The sequence below is a fragment of the Bidens hawaiensis genome, unplaced genomic scaffold (assembly GCF_021521415.1).
Source record: "Bidens hawaiensis isolate Kalapana, Puna unplaced genomic scaffold, B.hawaiensis_p1.1 tig00021834_1, whole genome shotgun sequence".
Taxonomy (NCBI): Eukaryota; Viridiplantae; Streptophyta; class Magnoliopsida; order Asterales; family Asteraceae; genus Bidens; species Bidens hawaiensis.
In genome coordinates, this window is record NW_027493389.1 from 28,577 (window position 1) to 54,933 (window position 26,357).

Sequence of the window (26,357 nt, forward strand, 5' to 3'; positions counted from 1 at the left end):
GATAACGCCACGCGGGAACTTTGCTTGCGGAAGCAGAAGTTGACCCTTAAGGCTTTGATAACGCCACGCGGGAACTTTGCTTGCGGATGCAGAAGTTGACCATTGAGGCTTTGATTGTGCCTTGCGGGAACTTTGCTTGCGGAAGCAAAAGTTGATTGCGGAAGCTAAAGTTGACCCTTAAGGCTTTGATAACGCCACGCGGGAACTTTGCTTGCGGAAGCAGAAGTTGATTGCGGAAGCTAAAGTTGACCCTTAAGGCTTTGATAACGCCACGCGGGAACTTTGCTTGCGGAAGCAGAAGTTGATTGCGGAAGCTAAAGTTGACCCTTAAGGCTTTGATAACGCCACGCGGGAACCTTGCTTGCGGAAGCAGAAGTTGATTGCGGAAGCTAAAGTTGACCCTTAAGGCTTTGATAACGCCACGCGGGAACCTTGCTTGCGGAAGCAGAAGTTGATTGCGGAAGCTAAAGTTGACCCTTAAGGCTTTGATAACGCCACGCGGGAACCTTGCTTGCGGAAGCAGAAGTTGATTGCGGAAGCTAAAGTTGACCCTTAAGGCTTTGATAACGCCACGCGGGAACTTTGCTTGCGGAAGCAGAAGTTGATTGCGGAAGCTAAAGTTGACCCTTAGCGTTCATAAAGCTTCATTCGCAATGTGGAAGCAAAAAATGACCCGCATGAGATTATAGTTGATCCGCGGGGAGCGATTTTGATCCGCGGTTGATTGAAGTTGACATGCGGGGGCTATGGCGGAGAGTAATCGCCGGGAGCGCGCATGCAACCCGCTGTGGCGGAGAGTAATCGCCGGGAGCGCGCATGCAACCCGCTGTGGCGGAGAGTAATCGCCGGGAGCGCGCATGCAACCCGCTGTGGCGGAGAGTAATCGCCGGGAGCACGCATGCAACCCGCTGTGGCGGAGAGTAATCGCCGGGAGAGCGCATGCAACCCGCTGTGGCGGAGAGTTGAGCGCGCATGCATGGCGGGAGTTGAGCGCGCATGCATGACGAAGGGTATAATTTATTAGAAACCCCAAAATGGAATAATATTGATGGCTATTATTTTGAGGCTGTACACAGCCTGTCATTCTCCTAGAAGATGCCTTTCCACATGAGTCAAAGATATGCAAATATGATGGTACCCACTGCAAAAAGAGTTGTACCTGTGTATTCCTTTTTTACCCCTAATTTTTGCTTTGTGACTATAGATCTAGAACTTATTCCAGCATTGAACACTGAAAAATCAGATCTGGATCCGGCACCCATTACGTATGAACGCAGATCTAGAGAGACAAACAAGAATATCGAACGTAACTGTTGCTCAAACGGAATCAGATCTGAAGGAATTAGACCCAGATCTAACCTCCGTCACTTTAGAAACACAGATCTGGACATGAAACGGGGAAGATTGAGGTGTGGTTCGTTACCGTCCCACGGATGGCGCCAATGAAGAAACATGAAATGAATCTGACCTGATCCATGACAATGTTCCCCGGTCTTCGAGATGAACGAACCACGACTCGATCTTCTTCTCCGGTAGCTTGAGATCTAACCAGATCTCAGATCGTCTTCTCCGCTCAGATCTGCAATGGCTTTTGGGGGTGTGGAGGTGACTGCTAAGAAATCTCGATGATCTCTTGTTTACAAACACAAAAATGGTTATGGTGGTGGCTCTTATTGAGAACAACAACAACAACCCTTAATAAGGAGGTGGAGACCTCCTTATAAAGGGAGCCTCATGGCTACCATCATGGTACCCTAATGGGCCTAGCCCAGTTAGGGTTACCTCCACAAAACCCCCTCAGCCCAATAATATTGTATTAGTCCATATAATAAAATAAGCCAAACATAATAAATTAAGGTCGTAAGCCGGGTTTAGTACCATACCCCTACAGGGACCATTAATTAGTTTTCTTCACCAATAATTTATTGTGGTTTGTTTTTGTTGCAGAAGTACTGTTGGGGACCATTAATTTTCTTCTTGATATATATATATTCAAGAATCGTTGAAGATAATGGAATAAAAAATACATGGGGAAGATAAGATTTTTTTTTTTTTCTTTTTTAGGATTTCAAACTTTCCAATGATTTTTTTTAATTCCTTAGTTGGCCAATTAGCCAAGTTTTTCTTTGTGGCAGTAATTTCAATTCCCATGAATTCCACAAACTAAAGAAGACCTAATTAAAACTTTAAGCATTCTTGTCAGTAAACTTTTGATTAAGCCAAACTTATGTGCATGTTAGTAAAGTAAAACCTTAAACAACCTGGGTCAGTCAGCCTATTAGGTGTTGGTTTATAAAAATCAACAATCTTCAAAATTTTATGTTAAAAATTCAAATTCATTTTTGTTTCAAATAATGTAAGTATTTATGAACCTTTTTTTGTCATTTCCACTTTGATGGGACGTTATGGTGGTTTGGGTGTGAATTTGATTGACATAGGTTCAGTACCCGTAGTGTACAATATTCAACTTTTCATAAAAAAAAGTATGAACCTTTTTTTTCAGAATTCATAAACCCCTACTCTAAAATAACTTAGTGGACTCATTGTATCACACTTCTATCATACGAAACTGTTATTTAATATGGGCTCATAAATCAAATTGGAAAAATATTTAATGTTTTAATTTACAGCTTGCCTGAGTTGAAAATGAAAATTTTGAGGATGGAGTCGTTTAAAATTATTTATAGATATAAGATGAACGTTATAAATAAGATAAAGATGGTTAAAAAGAAGGGGGAAAAAACTAAAACATAAGATACACATTGTTGTACTTACTTTCATTTTTTATGGGCCTATTTGACCCAACTAGGTGTAAACTCTACTTTTTATGTTCTCAATTTTCACCAATATAGGGGCCAACAGGTAAAACCCAAGTTAGAAACTTGGAATATTTTATATACCATACTATAGGTTGGGATGCATTTTTGAATATGTGCTCCAAGTGGTTCCTACTTCATACCAGCTTATGACTTTCTAGCCTACTCTTAAATTATATTCTGAAAATATTATCACAATAATATTAACTTTACAATGAAGGGATTTTCAATATCTAATTCCTTATTTTCTTGTCCCTAGTGATAGAAGGTTTGAGTTTTTTAATGAAGATTCATTACTCTAATTGTGTCAATCTAAGTGAAAATTGAAAATGAATGATTTGAACTAGACTTTGCAAATTTGTCAATTCGGATCTTGAGCCCACCTGGGTTTTCGTCTCATCGTATATTACACCCAAGAGGACTACTCTTGTGGCGTCACAACGACTATTAAGTGGCAGCCGACAGTATGGTTTCCTAGGGGAACGCCCAACCAAACTCTGAAGCCATCGTGAGCTCGACCCGATTAAGACAATATAGTCTATACTCTATACATAATGGGACAAAGCTCTCTAAATTTAAAAGTGTGATGGCCTAAACACAAAAAAAAAATCATTGTTTTAAAAAAGAGTGAACTGCGGTTTTCATCCTTATGGTTTGTCCAAATCTGCGGTTTTAGTCCAATAGTTTTAAATTTGCGATTTTCATCTCTATGGTTTCGTTTCACTTGCAATTAAACCTGAATTCACTAATTCCGTTAAGTCTGGTCTTTAAACCCATCAGCGTGTCCTTCATGTGAGGGGCAGCTTTGTCCTTTTTTCCCCCAAATACACCCCACCCCTTACGTGAGGGGCTTGCGAATTAGGACTGAGGTTTATTTGGGGATAAAAAGGACAAAACTACACCTCACGTGAGGGGCACGTTGATGGGTTTAACGACCAGACCTAACGGGGTTAATGAGTTCGGTTTAATTGCAAGTGAAATGAAACCACAGGAACTAAAATCGCAAATTTGAAACTAACTACATAGACGTAAATGAAACTTATAGGGTGTGGATGATATAAATGAAACTTTTAGACTAGAATCGAAATATTAACAATAGTTTAGGGACAACGCTTGTAACTCTGTAACTTGTTAGAATCCTTATATTTGAAGGCCCAAATAGAAGCAGCTGAACAAGGCGGCGTTAGCATCAGTAAGGTTAGTTTCATCATCCTCTCAGTCAAAACCCTAGGGTTTTATAGTCTTATATATATATATATATATGTATATTATACAGATATTTATATACCTTAGCTATAATTAGAAGTAGGGTTCATGTTAGTTGTCAATTTATCGAACAAATTAAGTATGATTGTTATATCCTTTTCTCATTGAAGTTTGATACAGGTTACTATTAGGGATAAGATTATGGGGGTAAGATTGTAAATTGTCTTACAGTTGAAATATCGCTAAAACCTCGATTAGTCGAAGCTTCTGTTTTAGCTCATTTATTAATTGGATAATTACAATAGAAATGTAGCTAAGTTTCCTTATTGTATCCAATTAGGTCACTCAAACTTTTTTTGTCTCAATTAGATCACTCGACTTTCACACAACGTGCTAATCGTAGGTTTTTTACCTATTTAATAGGTTACCATGCTGACGTGGCAGTTTGTTTTTAGAAAAATCGTGGACTGGTGATGTGGAATTTATAATTATATTCCTTAATTAATATTAGGGGCATGTAAAACACCATAGGTGTCGTGTCGCCTGTCGTCGAAGATCGATTACACATGAAACTCGCTCGTTTCCATGCTTCGTGCGGTATTCGCTTATTCTCCACTCTTTCAAAACCCGCATGGAATTCTTCACAAACCACTCTCGTCATCACGAACCCAACTCTATTAGCTGTAGAATCATGCAGTACCATGGAGATGTTGAAGGAAATCCAAGCACAAATGACAAGAACAGGCCTCATTTTCCATGTTTTCCCGTTAAGCAGGATCTTAACATTTTGTGCTTTATCGGAAGCAGGAGATTTACCTCACGCTCAACGTCTTTTCAACCAGTGTCCTAACCCCAACGTTTATATGTGGAATATTATGATCAGAGGGTATCTGAAATCACGTTTGTATTCAAAAGGTTTGTCTTTGTTTCGTTTAATGGTGCGGGAGTGTGTGGAAATGGACCGTAGGAGCTTTGTATTTGGATTGAAAGCGTGCGAGAGTTTATCAGCTGGCGAATCAGTACACTCATTGGTTTGGAAAGTGGGATTTTGTTGTGATGTCGTTGTGCAAAACGGGCTGGTTCATTTTTATGGTGAGAGAGGGCGGTTGGGTTGTGCACAGAAGGTGTTCGATGAAAATCCTGAGAGAGACGTTGTGTCTTGGACTAGTTTGATTAATGGGTATGTTAAGCATGGCACGCCAGATGAGGCGTTTAGAGTTTTTGAGCTGATGAAAGCTAGTGGGGTTGAACCAAACGAGGTCACGATGATAGCAGTGTTTTCAGCTTGTTCTCAGAACGGGGATTTGGATTTGGGGAAATCTGTTCATGATTATGTTAAAAGAAAGAATCTGAACATGGGTCTTAATTTGATGAATTCGGTATTGGATATGTATGTTAAATGCGGGTCTCTAGTTACTGCTAGGGAGATATTTGAGGGCATGAGAACACGTGATGTTTTCTCATGGACAAGTATGATTAGCGGGTATGCTAAAAATGGGGACTTGATTATGGCAAGGAAGGTGTTCGATGAAATGCCTGAGAGAAATGTTGTATCGTGGAATGCTATGATTGCAGGCTATTCTCAAAATAATAAGCCAAAGGAAGCACTAGAAGTCTTTTACGAAATGGAAGATGCAGGTTTGGTTCCCGTAGAGACCACTTTAGTGTGTGTACTCTCTGCTTGTGCTCAATCGGGCTGCTTAGATTTAGGTCAATGGTTGTACTCAACTTACATTACAAGAACGCGTGTTCATCTTACTGTGACACTAGGAAATGCATTCATAGACATGTATGCCAAGTGTGGGAACATTGATGCAGCAGTCGAGCTCTTTAACAAAATGGAAGATAAAGATTTAGTATCTTGGAACTCCATGATTGTTGGTTTCGCTTCACATGGGCATGCAATGAAAGCCCTAAATCTTTTTGAACAAATGTGTGAAATGGGATACAAACCCGATGAGATCACATTTGTTGGTGTGCTGTCAGCCTGTAGTCACGGAGGTTTACTCGCCCGAGGAAGACATTACTTCAAAGAGATGGAGAACATCTACGGGTTAAAACCAACGGTTGAACATTACGCATGCATGATTGATTTGCTTGGTAGAATTGGGCTTTTGGATGAAGCTTATGGAATGATAAAAGACATGCCACTGGAGCCTGATAAAGCTGTCTGGGGTGCGATTCTTAGCGCGTGTAGGATGCATAATAATCTTGATCTAGGTAAACTTGCTAGTGAAAAGCTCATAGAGTTGGATCCAAATGATAGTGGTGTTTATGTGCTTTTGGAAGGTTTATGTGCTACAAGATGTGAATGGGATGACGTGAAAAGTGTTAGGAGTATGATGAGAGGGAACAATGTTAAGAAAACTCCGGGTCGGAGTTCTATAGAAGTGAAGGGCGAGTTTCATGAGTTCATGGTTGCTGATAAATCACACCCAGAATCTGAAAATATATATAAAGTATTGGGTGAAATAATATCGTTGTCGAGGTTGGATGATGAATCGAATGTTAACCTTTCACACATTTGTTCTGTCAAATAATAACCACTTATCTTTATTTAGCCCTCCATGACTGCCAGCCAATAGAACCGACAAAAATGTAATTTCGTTTGGGGATAGCGCTACACACCGCATGATGTTTGATAAAGCATCATCTGTCCACATCATCATTAACAAATTTTCTATCAAGGTAAAATGCCTTGTCAGCATGGTCACCTATTAAATAGGAGAAAAAAATCCTATGATTAGCACATTGTATGACTGACTTAATTGATGCAAACAAAGTTTGAGTGACCTAATCGGTACAATACAGTGACTTTGTTACATTTCTGTGAAGTTTTCCCATTAATTGAGCCTAAGCTTCACTTATCGGGCTCGATTAGGCTCGTGAGCCTAGTTGAGCCTGCAATTTATATTATTTTGTTAATATATTAAGTATATTAACATAAAAGTATCGGTATACATGTAAGTTTGATAATTTTAATAATGAAGTAATGTATATTATTACAAAAAATTACAATTGTAATATAAGTATATAAACTTTAGTGTTCAATTGTTGATCAGGCTTGTTAACTGGGTAAAAGATTATGCAGGTTTTTGTGGTGAAATTACAATGGAAATTCAGGTTCCTGCTGTTAAAGTAACACTTCGTCTCGGATCTGAGACGCATTCTATAGAAGCTTGCAAAGGGATTAATTCAGAACAACTGGCTTTCGTGAAAGGAGAAAGTATGAACATATTGAAGGAGTTTATTACCGCTCATAACGTTCCAATTGATGTCCCAGATGAAGTAGAGTCTGAAGATGATGATGGTGATGATGAGACGCCGGTTGTGAAGTCAAAGAAGGTTAAGACATAGAAAGAAGTAATTGATTTATCCATTTTTCGGATGTAGTTACTTTAAATGTATTCTAAGAACTTTGTTTGTAAAAGATTATGGTCTACTATGTGGTAATTCCAGATTAATTAACAACATTCTAAATCAGTCTATACATTATCAGAAAACCTAGCACAATATTATTAAGACAGTTAAAATGCATGTATAATTCTGGATGTGTGCTGAAGATGTTGAATGTCTTTCTGCACACCTGAAATGTACAAGGAGAAGATGCACCAACAAAGCTGAGATATTTTTGGACTATTTGTCATAAATGCGGGTCATAAATAGCCTAACCCGGCATTGTTGGACGTGCCAGATGTCTAAGGTATTATCATTCGGACTTAAACGATTGACTACTAATGTTGGTAAATAGTAAAACTAGATAAAAGGGTAATTACAAGTTGGACTTAATGATTGATTATTTATGTTGGTAAATAGTAAACTAGTTAAAATGGTAGTTACAAGTTGGACTTAACGATTGACCCCATCCACCTAATAACAACCACACCATATACAAACCTGAGCCGAACTGAAGAGCACACAACCATTACAGTAACTAAAAATGCACACAAACAAATTATGCACAAGCGTCACAACAGCTGATAACGTTCGAAATGATCACGAGACAGAACACGTCATATTACTGTTTAAGTGGAAAGTTGATGAACATTTTTCTCAGCTGATAAATGTGTCAATTTGGCATTTTACCTAGGTCGAAAACACTTTCAAAATTCCGTGACAGGTGGGTGCTTACAAGAAAAAGTACAGGGACTAGTTTTGCCAAATAAAGAAAGATCTATAAGAACCTTGTGATTTTACAACTGAATGTATTAATTATACTGCTACTTCTAAGTTCTAACCAAGAATGGCTTTGATCTTAGTCTTCTGATCATCTGTTAATGATGTAGGGAAAAGAACTTCAAATGTCACAAACAAATCGCCCTTCTTATTGCTAAAATGCAATGGCATCCCTTCGCCTTTGAACTTCTTAACCTCCTTCGGTTTCGTAATCCCCTGAATTATTCATTTCTCAACCAATCAACAATAATGTTTATTGTTTATCATATTAGATCTCTTTAGAATTTAAGAACTTCAAAAGCTTGTAACAACCAACCGTTTGTTTATTTATTTCGTATATTAAATATTATTCGAGGGTAACTTAGTCATTTATTATATATATATATAATTTATGTAATCACAAGTTTACATATGTGTAAAAAGCAATTTACATGTGTAATCATAAAATAACATATAATGACAAATCTACCCTCAAATAATATTATATATATATATATATATATAAACAAAAATAAAATGATTGATTTTTAGGAGTTCTTAAATTATTTGGAAGTTCTGAAATGATCATGATCCTACGCAAAAGACACTTTATTGAGAGGAGAGAAAGACCAAAAAAATCATCCATTGTTTCAAATTTAAAAAGAATGTAAAATACGAAAAAAATGATTAAAATGCAACGTTTAATCTCATTACATATTCTACAAAAATACACAAACAAAATTCGCATATTTATAGAGCCTACGCATGTGTAGGTTATGTGCATCATGTGTAAGTATACGTTTAAAAGTGAAAAAAAAAACATATGAACACATTAGTTTAATGGTTTTTTATGCGTATAACATAAGAAATTTTTATGCAAGTAAAAGATAGATTTTAAAAACAAGTTAAAAACCATTGATAGAAAAACTAAACAGTTTAGTTTTGTTCTTTGTGTTCTGATCTCACAATAATTAGTCTTTTGTAGTGAACCTCTCTCTACACACGCACGTGAACACACACACACACACACACATATATATAAATAATGCTAACAATGTTATAAATTATTTTGGAGACAAAATCATTACCTTTGTGCCAATATTCACTAGATGATCATCAAGGTGTGTAATGGTCTTCTCGATCCCAACAAGCGCTTGAGCCTAAAAAGGCAAAATAGTTCACACAAACCAATATTATGTCACCGATTATATGCTACTAAAATGAATCCACAAGAAGTAACTAAATGAAAATAAATGATTACCAAAGTAATTGTGGCAGTTGCATGAAGGTTATTGCCTTCTCTCCTAAACCTGTCATGTAGTGCTGTACGAATGCGAAACTGTAGAAAAAATTTAGATTAACAATCACCATTAAGTTAACAGATAATTATAAAATTCATATATTAATATATAAAAGCAAGAACAAGCAAAGGAACAAACCTTCAAATCTCCAGGTTCACCGTCTATAATCGGTTCGCCTTCTTCATAAAAGACGACTTCCTGGAAGTGTTGAGAGCCATTCATCAAATTAATAATTTGTAACCTTAAAATGTTATATTAAAATGCTGAAAGTATCTTAACAACTTACTTGTCCGTCTTGCATTCCTTTTTCAATATCCACAGTGATAAAGTTTCCTTCCCTTTCATATTTTACATTTGGACATTGCTCACAGACCTGAAGTAACATAATAAAAACATATGTATTACAAATTGTATAAAAGCATATATATTAATATTTGATGATTGGTTTTAGTAAGGCGGGTACCTCCTCTGTCATCTGTTGGAACATCCCGGGACCAATTTGTCGGTGATAAACCTCGTTCCGACAGTTGCAGCGTCTTTTTCCTGGAGCAGGTTTTAGAATGTTTTTCTCTCTCCAAACCTGATTAATTAAACCATAATTTAGAAAAAAGAAAACAAGGTTTTATATTGTTTTTATTAATCTAGCTAATGAAGTTTTTATACCTTTAATGTTCCTCCCATGTATAAATCCTCCAGTGTTGCATCCAAGTCAACAATTACATCATCGCCTTTGACAACCCGCTCCTCCTCTTCTTGGTCTCCTCCACCACCAAAAAACCTGCAAAATGCAAACTTGGAAACAACATTATTTTTTTAGGACTAATGCAAAAGCAGCTGTATGTCCTAAATGAACAAATGTAGGACGATGTAAGCAAAACTGACCTAATTTTTGCTCTTCTATATAATCTTATGGCATTATTTATCCTTCCTTTTGTCAGATAATAATGACAGAATTAAGATAATAATGTAATATTGTTTCTATGATTATTATGTTTTGATTATTTGTAAGTGAAATAAGCAGCTTAGGAGTTGGCTTGCTTTAAAAATGCTTGTCTGGTTATTTAGAAAATTATACAATCCCAAACACCCCCTAATTGAGAACAAGGTTTATAAAAACGAATGCTTATGTGCCTAAATTACTCTTCACTGATGATAGAATTGGGGGAATTTGTGGACCAACATCAATGCAGCAACTATTATGTAACAATGACCTTGGGCAAAATCAAATACTTTATTAAAACTATCAAAAGGAGATCACATATGAGATTATCGAAGTTTGAATTTCAGAGAAAACAAAAAAAAACAGTATTTTTCCTTAGCATCATTCTGCTAATCAACTGCTGGGCAATTTTGCCATACAAAGAAGCTGAAATATGATAACCAAAACCAACTCAGGAAAACATGCTATAATAAATGTTAAAAAAGGTGCTTTGCTAACCATAGCCCTTGAATGCAACTTCCGACAACTGGATTATCTTGATTGGATTATAATCACTAAAAGGGGGATATCATAACTAATACATGATTACATTAGATGAAATCATTTCTTACAACTAACCACCTCATAACCACTAAAAGGGGGATATCATAACTATTACATGATTACATACTTGTTAATCAAGACCTAAAGGCTATAGCTAGCAGGACCCTACAAAGAAAATAGAACAAAATGATTACAATATCCTACTTACTTGGCCAGTTAGGCACATATCCCTTGAGAACAAAGTTTCACCATGGACATAACCAAGAGTTTCATTCTAAACACAGGTCAATCAAGGCCGAAGACAACTACCTGAATAAAGGGACTACATCAAGAAAAACAATTCCTCAGTTCATAACAGAGTCCTACAACTAGTTTTGAATGCAACAAACTTCTACCGAGTCCCTCATGTATCTTAAAAACGCATCTTCTAAGCTTCTGGTGCACCAGAAGACTAAGTCTAGCTTACATCAGGGGAGTTCTTTGCTATTTGCATTGGAGACAATCAATGTGTATCAAGTAATGATTACCTATAAACAATTCAGTGACCAACAAAAGGCCTTAATCCTCCTATTTGGCTATTTGCATACAATTTCTTATAATCAGATGATAGCAATGAATATATACACTACCAATAACCATCACACAACTAATGTTGACGTATATAGATGCCTGAACGCAAAATCTTACGATTTAAATATATCTTGAATATCCATTCCGCCACCGCCTCCGCCACCAGCAGCATGCTGCTTAAGACCTTCTTCACCATACCGATCATAAATATTCCTCTTCTCACTGTTCGATAACACCTCATAAGCTGCAAACAACAAACTCACAAAAACATTAAGCTCTACATCCTCTGGAACTACAAATCCTACACTTCACAATGTATAAACAAACCAGTTACCATTATTAATCTCAGCAAACTTTTTATTAGCTTCTTCATTTCCTTGATTCTTATCAGGATGATATTTCAAAGCAAGCTTTCTATACGACCGTTTAATCTGATCGTCTGATGCTCCTTTCTGAACTTGAAGTATATCATAATAACTTTTACTGTATCAATCAATCAAATAATAGAGTCAAACAATATTAATATATAATACACAAAAAATAAGATGAAATAGGAAGTAGAAATTACTCAATTAGAACTTACGCCGCATTAGCAATCAATAAGATCGATAAATAGATAGCGAACAACAATTTCGATCTGTAATGCGTCATTGCTGAAATTAGCGCAAATTAAACCCGATCCGAATGAAAAATACGATCCGGATTCAGAAATTAGAACTAGTGGTGTGTGTAATGTGAAATTGAGGGATTGTGGAATCACAAGCACCGTGAAGAGGATCACACTGACCGCGGAATCGAAATCTCCGACGGCGGTGAAGACGGAGTTTATAGTAGATGTTCGAAAAGAAAGCTTGGCTATGTGTGACGTGTGCCTGACAAAATTTGGCCAATCAGAGCGAGCTAACACTTGTCTGAACCAATAAGGTTGCGACACGTATTGACACGTCAAACACGGCTAGAAAGAAAGGCCAAGGACAACGAAGATCTATTTGTTTATGCTTCTTTTCTTGACGTATATATATTTTTTTCTATTATATAGTAGTTTGTTACTCATTTGTACGATATGTAAAAATACTCATTTGTTATGATATGTAAAAACTTGGGATCATTTTTTTCTACGGCCAACAAATATAGTGTGTAACTATTTTGTATATGGTTTTTTATCTAATGACAAAAGGTTACCGTCGGCTGGTCCAACCAGTTGTATGGAGTTCTTAAGCGCCTCCAAGTTATCTCATGTCATGAGAAAAACTCACCCGCTCGAATGCCTATTGGTGTAATTTAAATTCAAAGTCATTTCTAATGTGATATAGTGGTAGGAAGCTTGGGTTAAAACTCAAAAAAAAACTTAATGACGTTAAGTGTTTTTAATGTATGTTCATTGATACAAAAATAGTTGAAAGGTTGGACCGTTGTTAATGGTTTTCAAAGGCTTAATTATTATCGGCTAATACATAAAATGTGATATTATTTATTTTCAATTTGTCTAATTCATTTGTTAGTAGAGATCGACATCAACCAAAAAATAATAGTTGCAATTCATAAAAACCAATACACCGTATATGAATAAATGTTAATAACACCTTTCAAGAAGAGATTTTTTTTTTCTTAAAATGGGAGGAAAAGACATGTCCTAATGGTTTCTAGCTAGGAAAAAGATTGTGATGATACTGAGTGGGCTTGGACATGGCATATGTAGAGGTGCACAATAAAACCTGAACTCGGAACCGGACCCGAAATAAATAGCCGGAACCGGTTTTTCTAATACCCGGGTTTTTAATACCCGAACCCGAACCCGACCCTACCCGTAGGGTACGGATAGGGTATGCATTTTGGCACTAAAACCCGAACCCGAACCGGACCCGATTTGTACCCGGTAATACCCGAAAACCCGATTTGTAACTAGTAATACCCGAACCCGGAACCGAGGTTTTCCAATACCCGAAACCGGGTATTTCAAATACCCGATGTATACCCGAAAAATACTTTAAAAATACCCGAATAATACCCCTAAAAAGTGTAAACTTTTAAAAAATCCAATCTATATAAAAAAATACCGGAAAAAACCCGAAAAAACCCGTAAATAGAGTTTTTTCAATACCCGATAATAGGGTATTCAAATACCCGGTACCTTACCCGAACCCGATGCATAGGGTATGATTTTTAGAGACAATACCCGACCCGAACCCTACCCGACTATTACCAATACCCGGTCATACCCGTACCCGGTCATACCCGAACCCGAATATTTAGAAAACCCGATTTATACACCTCTAGGCATATGGAATAATGTCATGGGCTTTTTACTACAAGAAAAATGCGTATGTTTTTAGTTTCCTTAAAGAGAGAAAGGAAAAAAATAGTGTATGTTTTTTCTTTTTTTTCTTTTCTCTCTTTTTTCCTTTTTTCCCGACTTTCTTTCCTTCCTATTCTTTTCAATTTGGAAAGAAACCAAACCTCATCATTTTACTCTTTATATCCTTAATATTTCTTTTTCTTTTATTTGTTTTCTTTCTTTTAATGAAACTCTGAAACACAAACATCACATTCTTTCCATCTATTTCCTTTTCTTTTCTCTGTTAAGTAGAAATTGGGTACACATAGTTAAAGGTGTTTTCGTTTTTCTTTCCACCACTCCAACGGATTACTTCATTGTTCACACACATTTCATCTTCTAGACCATGGGCCTAGGTCATGTTTTCGCCACCTATATCTTGTTGGTCCATATTAATTAGTGATATATCCAACTTAGTCTAGGACTTATATTTTTATATGAAACAAGCTATTAGAGAAAGACACGTGTTAAAAAGAAACCCAACTTCAAAAAAATTTTAAAAAGGACCAATCATATTAGAATAGAAAAAAATTGGGGATAACTAGCAAGAAGCTCATCAAACAAACAAACGAAAAAAAAAATGAAACGAGTTACAACGAAAAATTAGCATAACAAAACTTGTACCATTTCTTCCAAACCAAGTTTAGATGTTTGTTTGTACGTGTTTTTCATGCAAAGATATGAGATAGCTTTAATGTCATTGACCAGATTTGAGACTAAAAACATTTGTTGTCGAAGGCAAATCTCCCATTAGAGACTAAATTCAAACAATTCTGGAAATCACTTCTATACCCTCCCTTGGTTGACTCTTTCATCTCAATATCCAAGTTCTTTCACCATTACTCCAAGAATAGCTACCACTTACTAACACGTCTTTTTATTTTCAATGATCAGAATAAACGAGAAAACAACTTCTTCAATGAATACTCACAAGCCTAAATATCCAACCAAAACATAGCTAGTTTTGTCTCCCCAACCCAATTAAACGAGCTTTCAATTCGTCCAAACAATTCAAATTATACTATGTAACCCTTTGATCCAACTCCCAATATACTTTTCCAAACACCCTCTAAGGCTATGTAACCCTTTGATCCAACTCTCAAATTATACTAATCTAAATAACAATAAATATAGATTAGTATGTAGTTTTCTAATTTATATTAATATTAATGTGTGCTTTAAAATTTCGATATTAGTTAAAATCAATGTATTGAATAATTAGAAAACTCTCAAAAGTGTATCAATGTGTGTGGTGTGATTCCAGAGCGCGTCATTATGGTAGTTGCATAATAAATTTGTAATTGATGATACTCATAAATATATAGAAACAATTTTGAAAAGACAACAACATTAGATAAAGATTAATTGTGGATCCTAATATTTACACATATACTCTTTCTTTTTGAAAAAAAAAAAGACATCTAACATTAGTTTTGTAGCTAGAGTATGACTTCAAGAAGCTCGAGAGTTTGAAGACCATGCATTTGGATCACTAAAGGTGATGTACCGTGTACGCGAGAATACGATACTTGGCCTCTCTATATTGAATCGATCGAAATTATGCATAGTGTTCTTGAAATATCCAAGTGATAAGTTCATTCATATACTAATCAAACAAAATATCCTCCAAATAAAAAAAAAGTTATATAAGGATATACACAACAATTGAATTTATTCATTATTTTTTTATTAGAACGACGATTTTTTTTTTGTGTTTAGACCACCACACTCTAGTTCAATTTGGAGAGCTATATTGTCTGTTGTCTCACTCTAAACAAACTATGTTGTCTTAACCTGACTCACGATGACTTTAGAGTTTGATGTATATGTTTCTTAGAAAACCATACCACCGGCTGCTAAACGTGCACAAATCGGGTATTTAAAAAACCCGGAACCGGGTAGGAACCGGTTCCGGGTATGGTCAACAAAAGTCAAACCAGGTTCGGGTAGGAACCGGTTCCGGGTATATCGGGTATTTGACCAGTTCCGGGTCAGGTTTTGACCGGTTCCTCCGGGTTTTTTTCGGGTTTTTGACCGGTCCCTCCGGGTTTTTTCCACCGGTTCCGGGTCGGTTCCGGGTCCGGAACCAGCTCCGAGGAGAAATCCTATACCCGGTCAGGAACCGGTTCCGGGTACGGGTAGGAACTGGTTCCGGGTCAGTTCCACCGGTTCGGTTCTGAAACCGGTTATTTTGTGCACGTCTACCGGCTGCTACTTGACAGTCTTTATGGTGCGATAAAGCAGAACTCTAACATGAAATAATAAATGATTAAAAACATAATAATATAACAATAAAACTTTTCAAGAGACTAAACATTAATAGCAAAAAAGCGAGAGGAAAGATAAACGTGGGAAATGAGACGCCATGAAGACCACTCGACGAAGAAGAAGCCACGACAAGATCCTAATTTCTACTGCACACGTGGCAAAACATTATACCACGCATAATTTCGGCCCCGTCATAATGCCTCGTTTATAAATTCATCCAGTATTCCAGTTGTACGTCCACTGCAGATAAACACACTCTAGCTAGCTAGCTAATCTTTATGCATGAATATTTATATACCCTAGGGTTTAAACTTTTATGCATGCAAATTTTATAAAATAAAATAGAGTCTTAAACATGGGAAGAGCTCCATGCTGCCAGAAAGTCGGGTTGCGAAGAGGTCGGTGGACGGCCGAAGAAGACGAGATACTGTCGAACTACATTAAAGAACACGGTGAAGGTTCTTGGAGATCCTTGCCTAAAAATGCTGGTAATTAATTACAATAATATTATATATATATATATATATAATATGTATATATATAATATGTATATATATATAACTAGTTAATTTATTTATTGGTTTATCTTATAGGTTAGTCATTTGGTAATGGTATTTGATTACTTTATGTTTAGACTTTAATATTAATTAATTAATATTCACTACTTATTTAAATGAATTTGGTATATATTATCTTTTTATATAGAGCAAATTACCAAAATAGCTCATTTTATGAGAGAGAAAACATCAAATAGCATGTAAGATTTCAAATTCCTAAAATAGCCCTTCAAATCTCACGTACACGTGAGTTTGTGAGATTCCCCGTGACTTTTCGTGAACGAATCAGATTCTGCCAAGTGTGTTCCACTCCCGCCTACCCCGATATTTTTTATCCTAAATCTGTCGGAAACGTAATTTTTTACACCAAATATAACCTGAAAAAACCAACTGTAACGTGATGTTTCAAACTGTTTTTATCGGCAACGTGAGTTTTCAAATAAGATTGATTTTGAGTTATTTTGAAATTCATCTCCTTAGATGAATTTCATTTTTTTGAAAAAGGCAATCATCTTCATCATCTTCTTCATATTCATCTTCTTCATATTCTTCTTCATCTTCATCTTCATCTTCATCTTCATCTTCATCTTCATCACATTCATTAATAATAATCCCACCACCCCCTCCAAACATATAACACCATCTTCTACACCCTTCTCCCACCAACATCCTTATTATCATTATCATCTGGTGAGATCCAAACAAACTAAAGATATCGAGAATTTTCTCTTATTATTATTATTAACAATATTATCAAATTATCAAAAACCCACTTCCAGATCTGTTAAATAATAATGGGTAGTAGCAAATGGAGGAAGGTGAAGATGGCTTTAGCTTCTAATTTGTGTGTTTACGTTCCCACCGTGGATTCCGACGATTCTCCGCCGCATTCTGACGGCTTTTCCGATGCCGTTTTGTTGTCTTCGGCGCCGGTGGGTGGAGGGTGTAGAAGGTGGTGTTATATGGTTGGAGGGGGTGGTGAGATTATTATTAACGAATGTGATGAAGATGAATATGAAGAAGAATATGATGAAGATGAATATGAAGAAGATGATGAAGATGATTGCCTCTTTCAAAAAAACGAAATTCATATGAAATTCATCTAAGGAGATGAATTTCAAAATAACTCAAAATCAATCTTATTTGAAAACTCACGTTGCCGATAAAAACAAGTTGAAACATCACGTTACAGTTGGTTTTTTTCAGGTTATATTTGTTGTCAAAAGTTACGTTTCCGACAGATTTGGGATGAAAAATATCGGGGTAGGTGGGAGTGGAAAACACTTGGCAGAATCTGATTGGACCACGAAAAGTCACGGGGAATCTCGCAAACTCACGTGTACGTGAGATTTGAAGGGCTATTTTGGGAATTTGAAATCTCACGTGCTATTTTGCATTTTCTCTCTCATTAAATGGGCTATTTTGGTAATCTGCTCTTTTATATATGTTTGTAGGGTTGTTGAGGTGTGGCAAAAGTTGCAGGTTAAGATGGATAAATTATTTACGGTCTGATGTGAAGAGAGGAAACATATCAGCTGAGGAAGAAGATACAATTATCAAGCTGCAAGCTTCGCTCGGTAACAGGTGATTGACTATTAATATTATATGTTTATTAGAAATGAATTTGATTTTTAGCTATATTTTTTTATAAGCCACACATATAAAAGAATTAAGATGCCGGCCAGATGAGCATAATAAATGCATTTAACTTTATGTTGCAGGTGGTCTATGATAGCGGGCCACTTAGCGGGACGAACAGACAACGAAATAAAAAACTACTGGAACTCACATTTGAGCCGCAAAGTCTCACCCTCCTCCCCTACTGTTCCCTCGGCCAGGAAGATCAAGAAACCTCGTAAGAAAACCGCCAAAATGTCTTCCGAGACAGAGAGTAATAAAAATCCTTCCGCCGTAATGGAACCAATTACGGTGTTGCCGTTAGATGAACAAGAAGAGATGTTTAATAACGTTTTGAATTCTGCAAGCTCATCAACTAATGAGGTTGAGTGGGACTGGGAGTGGGATTTTGAAGGTGATATTAATAGCATGTTAGGGTTAGGGAGTGAGGAAAAAGATGATGGTATTATGTCAATGTCATGGCCATGGGAGAGTGAGAGTGATCATATAGAACAAGTAGGAGTGGATGTTGAGAAGCAAGAGGCAATGATTGCATGGCTTCTTTCATAGTTGTTGATTGACTATATTTTTTTTAAGATTTGTAATTTGTTATTCACTAGTTATATTTAGTTTTAATATTGTTTGATTGAAACGGAACAACCAAGCCAATTTGTCTATTGTTACTATCGACTAACAAAGAATAATTGTGTGTCACGTGTCCCATTTCTGATTATAAATGTGGAAGGAAACATTTATAGGTCTCTCACCCACCTAAATCCCTACCATCTATAAATCCAAATTCAAACTCGCCTATCTTTGTTTAAACCCTAAGGCCGGTCTGTCTGGTCTATTTATGGTAATTGAATTGACGGTGTTAATGAACTTGACAATATAAGGAAATGCATTATTATCATTACAGTATGGTCATCCGTGGTGGGCGAATAATAAAGGGAGATGGGGGCGATTTTTATATGGAACACCGCCCCCAGGCGATATGGCGGCAATTTTGGGGGGGGGGGGGGGGGGTGGCGATGAATATTTATCGCTTGTTGTTTGTTAATGTTTATTATTATTATATATGTGTGTGTGATATATATATATATGAGGCTAAACACACCATTACACCTATAAAACAAAAACACACAATTTATTGATTGGGTGCCACATAACGCAAATCGTCTCATTTTGTAGCTCCCCCACTACACATAACATAATTTGTATTGTTTGGTTAACATATGGAAATGAAATATTAAGTTGTTTTATAATATTATTTGATAGGGATAAAAGACAAAAGAATGAAATACAAATGACAAAAGTATATTTGCATCAAATTAAAAGAAAATTAACCAAACTAAAAATTTGTAATGGCGTTAGTGGTGGCAACAACATTGATGATGATATAAATGTGGTTGTGGTTATGGCGATATATATCAGTGAACATGTCATTCATCAGTAATACGTCCATAAAATTTATATAATAATAAAAGTGGAAGAAACATGCATTGATCTTTTGTATTTTGTGCATTCAAGTTTGTATCATGTAATATTCATTTTTATATAACTTTCATTTTTATACTTTTGGTCCCTACACTTTCTCATAGTTTACAAATATGTCACAAAATATATTTTTTTTCATTTTCAACTTTGGTGTTATATACTTTTCATCTTTTACATTTTTTTTGTTTAACGTTTACGTTTAAATTTAACGTGTTAACGCGCTGCAACGCATGCGTGTGGTTGAATGTTATGTCCATTTTCTCATTTAATAGCCACATCGCAACGCGTAGATATTAAGTTGACTTAGTTATTTTTTCTATATTTTATGCTTCGGTCTTATTTTTGTGTGTTAACACAATGCAATGAATGTGTGTGGTTCAACGTTTTTACGTCTATGTTTTGTTACTTTTTCTTAATGGTTAACGTTAGTTACTGACTGCGGGAAAGGGGATGGCGAACAAATTAGGCGGTGGTGGTGGTAACTTCATGCTTTCGAGTGGAGTGAATATGTAAATACAAGGTTTTACACCTCCGCCGCAACGCAGGGTGTAAATACTAGTTGTGTAGAAAGCACGGGTTTTGGTAATAGTTATTTCTAAAATTATAAATAAATAAAAATATATTTATGGTTTATTGTAACCTAAATAACATTCTCAAATAAATAAGAAGTATTTATAAAGTTTGTAATATATATGAATTTCATTTCAATCAGTCTATAATATTAATATAATATTACACAAGATTTTAAAGTTTCGCAACCTTTTCTTCTAGTTTTAGAAGTTCATTACCATTAACTTTTTTTCGTCTAAACTCATTATCTCATGTATATAACTATATAAGCATTGTTACATGGGAAGGTACAGTTTGCAAGTAACAAATTAATTGTTTATATAATTACAACAAGAGTGATCTTGTCTTCTTGCAAGTTGCAATGTAATCGCATAGAACTCAAGTCAACAAGTTGTGCACTTGTGCCATATATATATTAACTCTATGGCTCGAATACTACATGGACCACTTATGCAATTATGACGTGAACATTACAATTTTAAACTTGGATGAAGAGTAGATATGTGATTGACAACGATCATGCACTAATGTCCACAGTATATGGGCCATTCCTAATAAAGGCACATGAAAGTGATCCACCAAATGGCTCAAATTTGAAAGTGAAATATGTATGCCTCCAAAGCTCCAACAGTCCAACCAATGTTTACAGCTTTGCATAGGTGACCCACACTCTACGTAACCCCCCCCCCCCCCCGACTCAGTGGTCTTGGCCTGATTTTATGTTCGGGTGCAAGACAAAAATGGTTCAATATAGTTAATTTGATGAGACTTTTTAGTTGAATTGGTTACAAATTTTGAAGAACCTTAGCAAAAATGACTGGGATGGTTGGGTCGGCCGTGTAGGCCAAATGATCAAAGCGGTTCAGTACGTTTAGACTAGTTTTTTGTAGCATGAAATCGTGCCATCATATTAGAAAGGATATGGCAAGTTTAAAAAAAGACTGCAAATTTAACCTTTTAAGTTTAATGTTTAATGTTTTTTCTAATAATAGCCATTATACCGTTATGCTATCTTACTTTCAAAATAATGGCCTTTGGGATACACAACTAAACATGTTTGTTACTCATAATAAACTACACCAACTTTGTTACTATTATTGCTATCTTTAATTATTTATCTATTTAGTATTATGACTAATGTATAATGATAATATTTATCAATTTATCATACTTTTTTACTTTTTAGTGTCAATTAGCGACAAGAATCAAACATGTTCTAGTTATGAAAAAGCTAACCATAACTGCATTATCATGACTTAACAAAAACAATTAATATGTTTAACTATATTTTATTGTAATATTTTATATTATACTAACGCGGGCTACTTATAAATGTTTGTTAATTATTGATTTAGCCCAGTTTGACTGGTACCTTATACTCTGTTTGTTATTATACATCATGATTTAATTTAATTCTACTAATAAACAAAAGGAATTATGATTAAAAGGTTTTTAACTTTTAAATAATGAGATACACCAATGCCACGATCCGAGATTAAAATATCTAAAAAGAAAAACTTGGCTCACCCTGCCACAAATAGTTATTAGTTTTATTCATTATCATCAAACTTCGAGATACTTTACTAAAATCATATAAATTATAAATATAATCCTAATTTAATCATACAAGTAATTTTATAATCAAAGAGAAGAAATTATAAAAAAAATATGTTTATAATTAATTAACTATATGTGATATAAGCAATATATGAGTTCCATCCAAGTACGTATAATATAAAATCACTCGTCATATTTTGAACACAAAATCAAATTGATCTATTTCAACCCAAGTCCATTTTCACATGATGGCCAACGGCCAACCTGTATGATGTAAGTTCTATAATACAAGTCCAATTGGTTATGCACTTAGAAACTACTCTTTAATAAAGTTAAGTGCCGATTTTAAATTTCAAACCACCACCAATTTGTCAACTCATAAATTATGAACCAGACTTGAAAAATATCAAACCGACTAAACCACAGGTGTGAAACAACTAATGCCAATTTACAAATATGTATATTTGCTAACAAAATGCGATACAGGTTAAATTCTAGTGCTTACTTTATAATTTATAAATTACTTATCTTAGAAATTAGTCTTACACTACTTTGAAGATCATTACACAAAAAAGAAAAAACATATGATACACCATATTTGTTAAAGACTTCAATAGATTCACATAAGGCTGAGTGAGTATAAAATATAAATAATCTATCTAAAAGTAAATAAGAACAAAATAAAACTTACTGCACGACAGGTAATAAAAATGCATTGTTTTCAATGGTGCATATGATCAGCTACAATATTCCATTGAATAACATATACCTACCTTAGTCAGGGATCAAACAAACTCAAACTTTTAGCACAATAAGCTTTACAATCCTAATTGGTAACCCGGACCAAAATTCTGCATTTCTAAAATGACCCGAACATACTACAATTTCCTTATTTTTGTTGAGTAAAACAAAAAAATGAGGCAGTCAAAAGGATTTTGTAGGCTTACAAACGAACCGAACGAACACGAACAATGGCATTATCGTGTTCATTCATTTCACTTTAACCGAACACAAACACGAACAGTTATATGAACCGGTTTTCTTGTTCATGTTCGTTCAATAAGAAAATGAACACGTTCGTGTTCTATATATACACACACACACACACATATCCAATATTAGACCGTGAAACAGAAACTTGTTGAACAAAAAAGAAGTATTCGAATACAGGGGATATGCTCTGGGATATATATATATATATATATCAAAAGCAGCATTAAACAAACTTTATTTTAAAAAATAAATAAAGTATAATGGGTGACTATAAGTATAGAGGACTCGTAATTTGAAGTTTAAAATGTAATGTAATATAATTGTCTTTTTAGGTATAACCATCTGTAAGTAATGATAAGTTACTAAAAGAGCTATCACACCAACAGCTGCGGGTACGTGTAAGTGGCAACGATGAACCAAAATTGGAAGTAACGTACCTTGATTAGCAAGAGATTGACATGTCTTCATGCATTTTTGGTTCAAATTATCATGTGCATATTCAAGATCCACCAAATGACTTCAGGATTGAGCCTTTATTCAACAATAATATAAAAAGATTAACAATTGGAACAAAGATGGATAATAACTACATTCGGGTTTGAGGTTTTAACAGTTTTGGACGGTAAGTGTTACGGATCAATCTAACCTGACCAATTCCACCCGTAAAACAGAAGTTATCGCTAACCCATTTACTTATGAGTGGATCTATTTGGGTTATATTTATCACTAACAGCTCAAACAAAAATAAAGGCGAACAGAAAAATCGGGCGAAACGGAGAAGTCTCCCATCGAGTGTTTTTAATATATAAACAACATAATCATTATTAGTGTATTTTTTAAAATAATGTGTTTTAACCCGAACTTGTTTTAAGTTGAACCAAAATTTATGTACTTTTAAAACCCTTGTTATAACCCGAACTAATTTTACATCAAACCAATATGGTGTTAACTGTTATGACCTGAACCCATTCTGATTGGAATCAATCTAACATTTTTTTTAACATGACTTGTTTAGACCCAATGATGACAACTGCAGTTCGGGTAAACCACTGTCTATAAAATTAGGCCTCAATATGAAAAATAAAATAATATTAAAAATATTATGTTGTCAAATCTAAAAGGCAGAACAACAAAAAGGCTAGCATATGTTACTTAGCTTGCCAAGCCCTGTAATTCCTTCCTTGTGATTATTTCTGTGCTGCAAATTCATGGTTGTGCAGATCTTTAAAATACAAATAACATAGCATGCAACGAAGCTTGCAATATGAGTCCAACAGCTCCAGCCTGAAAAACAAATCAATTACAACTTTGATGTTTTAAGTAAATCGCCTCATTAATGAAGTTAGTAATCGTGATTGTAATAAAACAAATCAATAGCAACTTTAAAATGGCAAGTTGTTTGACCATTTTGGCAGACATGAATGTTGCCTAGTGTTGAGCTATCTTGGCGCCTAAAGGGTCAAAGTTTTAATTAAATGCAGAATAATAAATAAAAAGGTAATATATTATTATTCTTCATAGCAGACCTGATAGTGGCATTACTAACCCGGGTCGTTAACTTATATGCAATATGATCCTTTAATCCAAACTGCAATATAAGTCGTTAACAACAAAATGTTTCATTCAGTTTGACCCGTTACAAAAGTCTAGATGCTTTCAGACCCTATGACATGTTACCTTACAGACCCATCTCGTTACAAACAAAACAACCAGGAAAAAAACATTACTGGTTTGCATTCCAAAATTTCAGAAGAATCATCTGTAGTGCCAGAGAATTTACAACATTATCATTGATCGTGCAGTATCATGATCTCCAAGCAATAGTACCGGTTTCTAGTAAGTGAGTTTCAATCATACTTTCACAAAAACATATTAGTTTCTTTATATCAGAATATGAAATTTGCATAGCAAAAGCAAAATTAGGTTACCAAATCTAGAAACATATTAGTTTCATTATATCATAACATGGATACGTTTGACATTGAAGGAAATTCAGAAACCTCGGAGGATCAAGCGAGAAGACGTTGCTCTAATCCAACTCGAAACCGTTGGTGAGATCTTGCCCATTGATTAGGGTCGAGGAAACTTCTGAATCAGAACCAAATTCCAAATCGGATGAGAGATTAGCTAGGGCGGTGGGTAGAGGACGGTGGTGTGGGAACGTGGAGAAGGTATTGTGATATACGGTTTTATAAATATTGGGTTATTTGTTACATAAACTACTTTCTTTATGGATGCCAATAACGAATCACTGACAGTGTCTAGCTTATCGACAATGCCTAAGACAAAATCTTATATGAATCTAATCTTTAAAATCCGTCCACAATCACAAACAACCAGAAAAATGAGTTTTAGAAAATCTCAGTTTTCTAGCAGTGTATGTAAAAAATACATATTCTTGACACCAACGAACGTGACAATGGATGATAAAAAAACCAACATACCTACTTAAAAAGCTGATCAGTTCCATAAAATGCAGACAATTTATTTTTTGATATCTTAGTTGGTTGGGTTTGGTTCTCAAACGCACCTGCTTTTGCAATTGTGAGAGGCTGTAGCAATTGCAGTTTACATCAGCCATTAGTGAAGATGACCGCCAGCCTTTGGATTGCTAAGTGATTAGATGAGTTTCAAAATTGATAACCCTAACTGATCGCCATAGAATTGAAGCAAATATTGATCAACTGAAGCAGTGAATCAATCAATTAATTGAACGGTTGAGAAAGAGTAGAAATTAGAGAGTTCACCATTCAAAAATCTAGCAATCTGGTGGCCATCGGATCCGTAACACAGTTTCGATTATCACCAAATTGATGAGGGTAGCAGTTTTGGCCGGAATTGAGGTTTAGGGTTTTGTGAATTTGGGGTGATGGGTGGTGATTAAGAAAGAAGTGGACAAGAGGGTGGATGAGAGGAAGGGTTCGGTACCAGAGAGAACATAGAAAGGAAATGGGTTAAGGAGGTGTTCTGACCCGTTTACCCGTTTAAGTGCATCTGGGTTTCATAAGAATTATGACCAGCGAAATTTAAACCTTAAACGGGTCAAAACCGGGTTAATTTAACGAGAAGTCACCATTTTAAAATCAAGAAAATCTGGTGACTCCAAAAAATGGGGAAGCGACCACATCGCGACACTTAGGATTTTTTGGTTTTCGTTTATATATATTATAGATAGATAATACTATTAGAATCTATAAACGGGTTAAATAAATGTTAAGTTCAATTTTAAACGGTTCTTTTCATATGGGTAATTAAGTATTAACTATTTCTTATTGATATGATAATTAAGGTTAATCATCAAACTAAGTGTGCTTATTCCTTTAGATCATGATAAGCATGGTTAACTTAAAGGGAAAATTCTCAAAGTAAGCATTTATGAAAACGTTTTTCAGGTTTTAGGTATCATTTGCAAGAAATTCTCAAGATATGTAT

At 35.3% G+C, this 26,357-nt stretch overlaps 2 protein-coding genes and 1 pseudogene across 3 annotated transcripts; 2 read left to right on the forward strand and 1 right to left on the reverse strand.

Moving 5' to 3' along the window:
• Positions 1-4,110: 4,110 nt before the first annotated feature.
• Positions 4,111-7,278, forward strand: LOC143564214 (pentatricopeptide repeat-containing protein At2g22410, mitochondrial pseudogene; annotated as a pseudogene). The gene is made up of 2 exons (XR_013140811.1): positions 4,111-6,710; positions 7,114-7,278. The product of XR_013140811.1 is annotated as a pentatricopeptide repeat-containing protein At2g22410, mitochondrial pseudogene (transcript).
• A 745-nt stretch (positions 7,279-8,023) lies between these two features.
• LOC143564199 (dnaJ protein ERDJ3B-like) lies at positions 8,024-12,296 on the reverse strand. Its single transcript, XM_077051550.1, has 10 exons — positions 12,115-12,296; positions 11,866-12,014; positions 11,649-11,775; positions 10,142-10,256; positions 9,942-10,058; positions 9,765-9,851; positions 9,617-9,676; positions 9,439-9,516; positions 9,266-9,337; positions 8,024-8,414 (listed from the first exon to the last, which is right to left on the reverse strand). The coding sequence occupies exons 1-10, from the start codon at positions 12,180-12,182 to the stop codon at positions 8,256-8,258; spliced, it is 1,032 nt and encodes a 343-aa protein (XP_076907665.1). The 5' UTR covers positions 12,183-12,296; the 3' UTR covers positions 8,024-8,255.
• A 3,939-nt stretch (positions 12,297-16,235) lies between these two features.
• Positions 16,236-18,930, forward strand: LOC143564200 (transcription factor MYB30-like). The gene is made up of 3 exons (XM_077051551.1): positions 16,236-16,622; positions 18,146-18,275; positions 18,413-18,930. The coding sequence occupies exons 1-3, from the start codon at positions 16,490-16,492 to the stop codon at positions 18,876-18,878; spliced, it is 729 nt and encodes a 242-aa protein (XP_076907666.1). The 5' UTR covers positions 16,236-16,489; the 3' UTR covers positions 18,879-18,930.
• The last annotated feature ends 7,427 nt before the right edge of the window (positions 18,931-26,357 follow it).

What these genes read in the sequence shown, in the direction of transcription:
- LOC143564199 (XM_077051550.1), bottom strand. Translation starts at nt 12,182, where the DNA reads ATGACGCATTACAGATCGAAATTGTTGTTCGCTATCTATTTATCGATC. An exon ending in AAGGAATGCAAGACGGACAA is followed by an intron (nt 9,677 to 9,764) that starts GTAAGTTGTTAA and finishes CAACACTTCCAG; the next exon opens with GAAGTCGTCTTTTATGAAGA. An exon ending in TAGTGAATATTGGCACAAAG is followed by an intron (nt 8,415 to 9,265) that starts GTAATGATTTTG and finishes TGAATAATTCAG; the next exon opens with GGGATTACGAAACCGAAGGA.
- LOC143564200 (XM_077051551.1), top strand. Translation starts at nt 16,490, where the DNA reads ATGGGAAGAGCTCCATGCTGCCAGAAAGTCGGGTTGCGAAGAGGTCGG. An exon ending in ATCCTTGCCTAAAAATGCTG is followed by an intron (nt 16,623 to 18,145) that starts GTAATTAATTAC and finishes ATATGTTTGTAG; the next exon opens with GGTTGTTGAGGTGTGGCAAA. An exon ending in CAAGCTTCGCTCGGTAACAG is followed by an intron (nt 18,276 to 18,412) that starts GTGATTGACTAT and finishes TTTATGTTGCAG; the next exon opens with GTGGTCTATGATAGCGGGCC.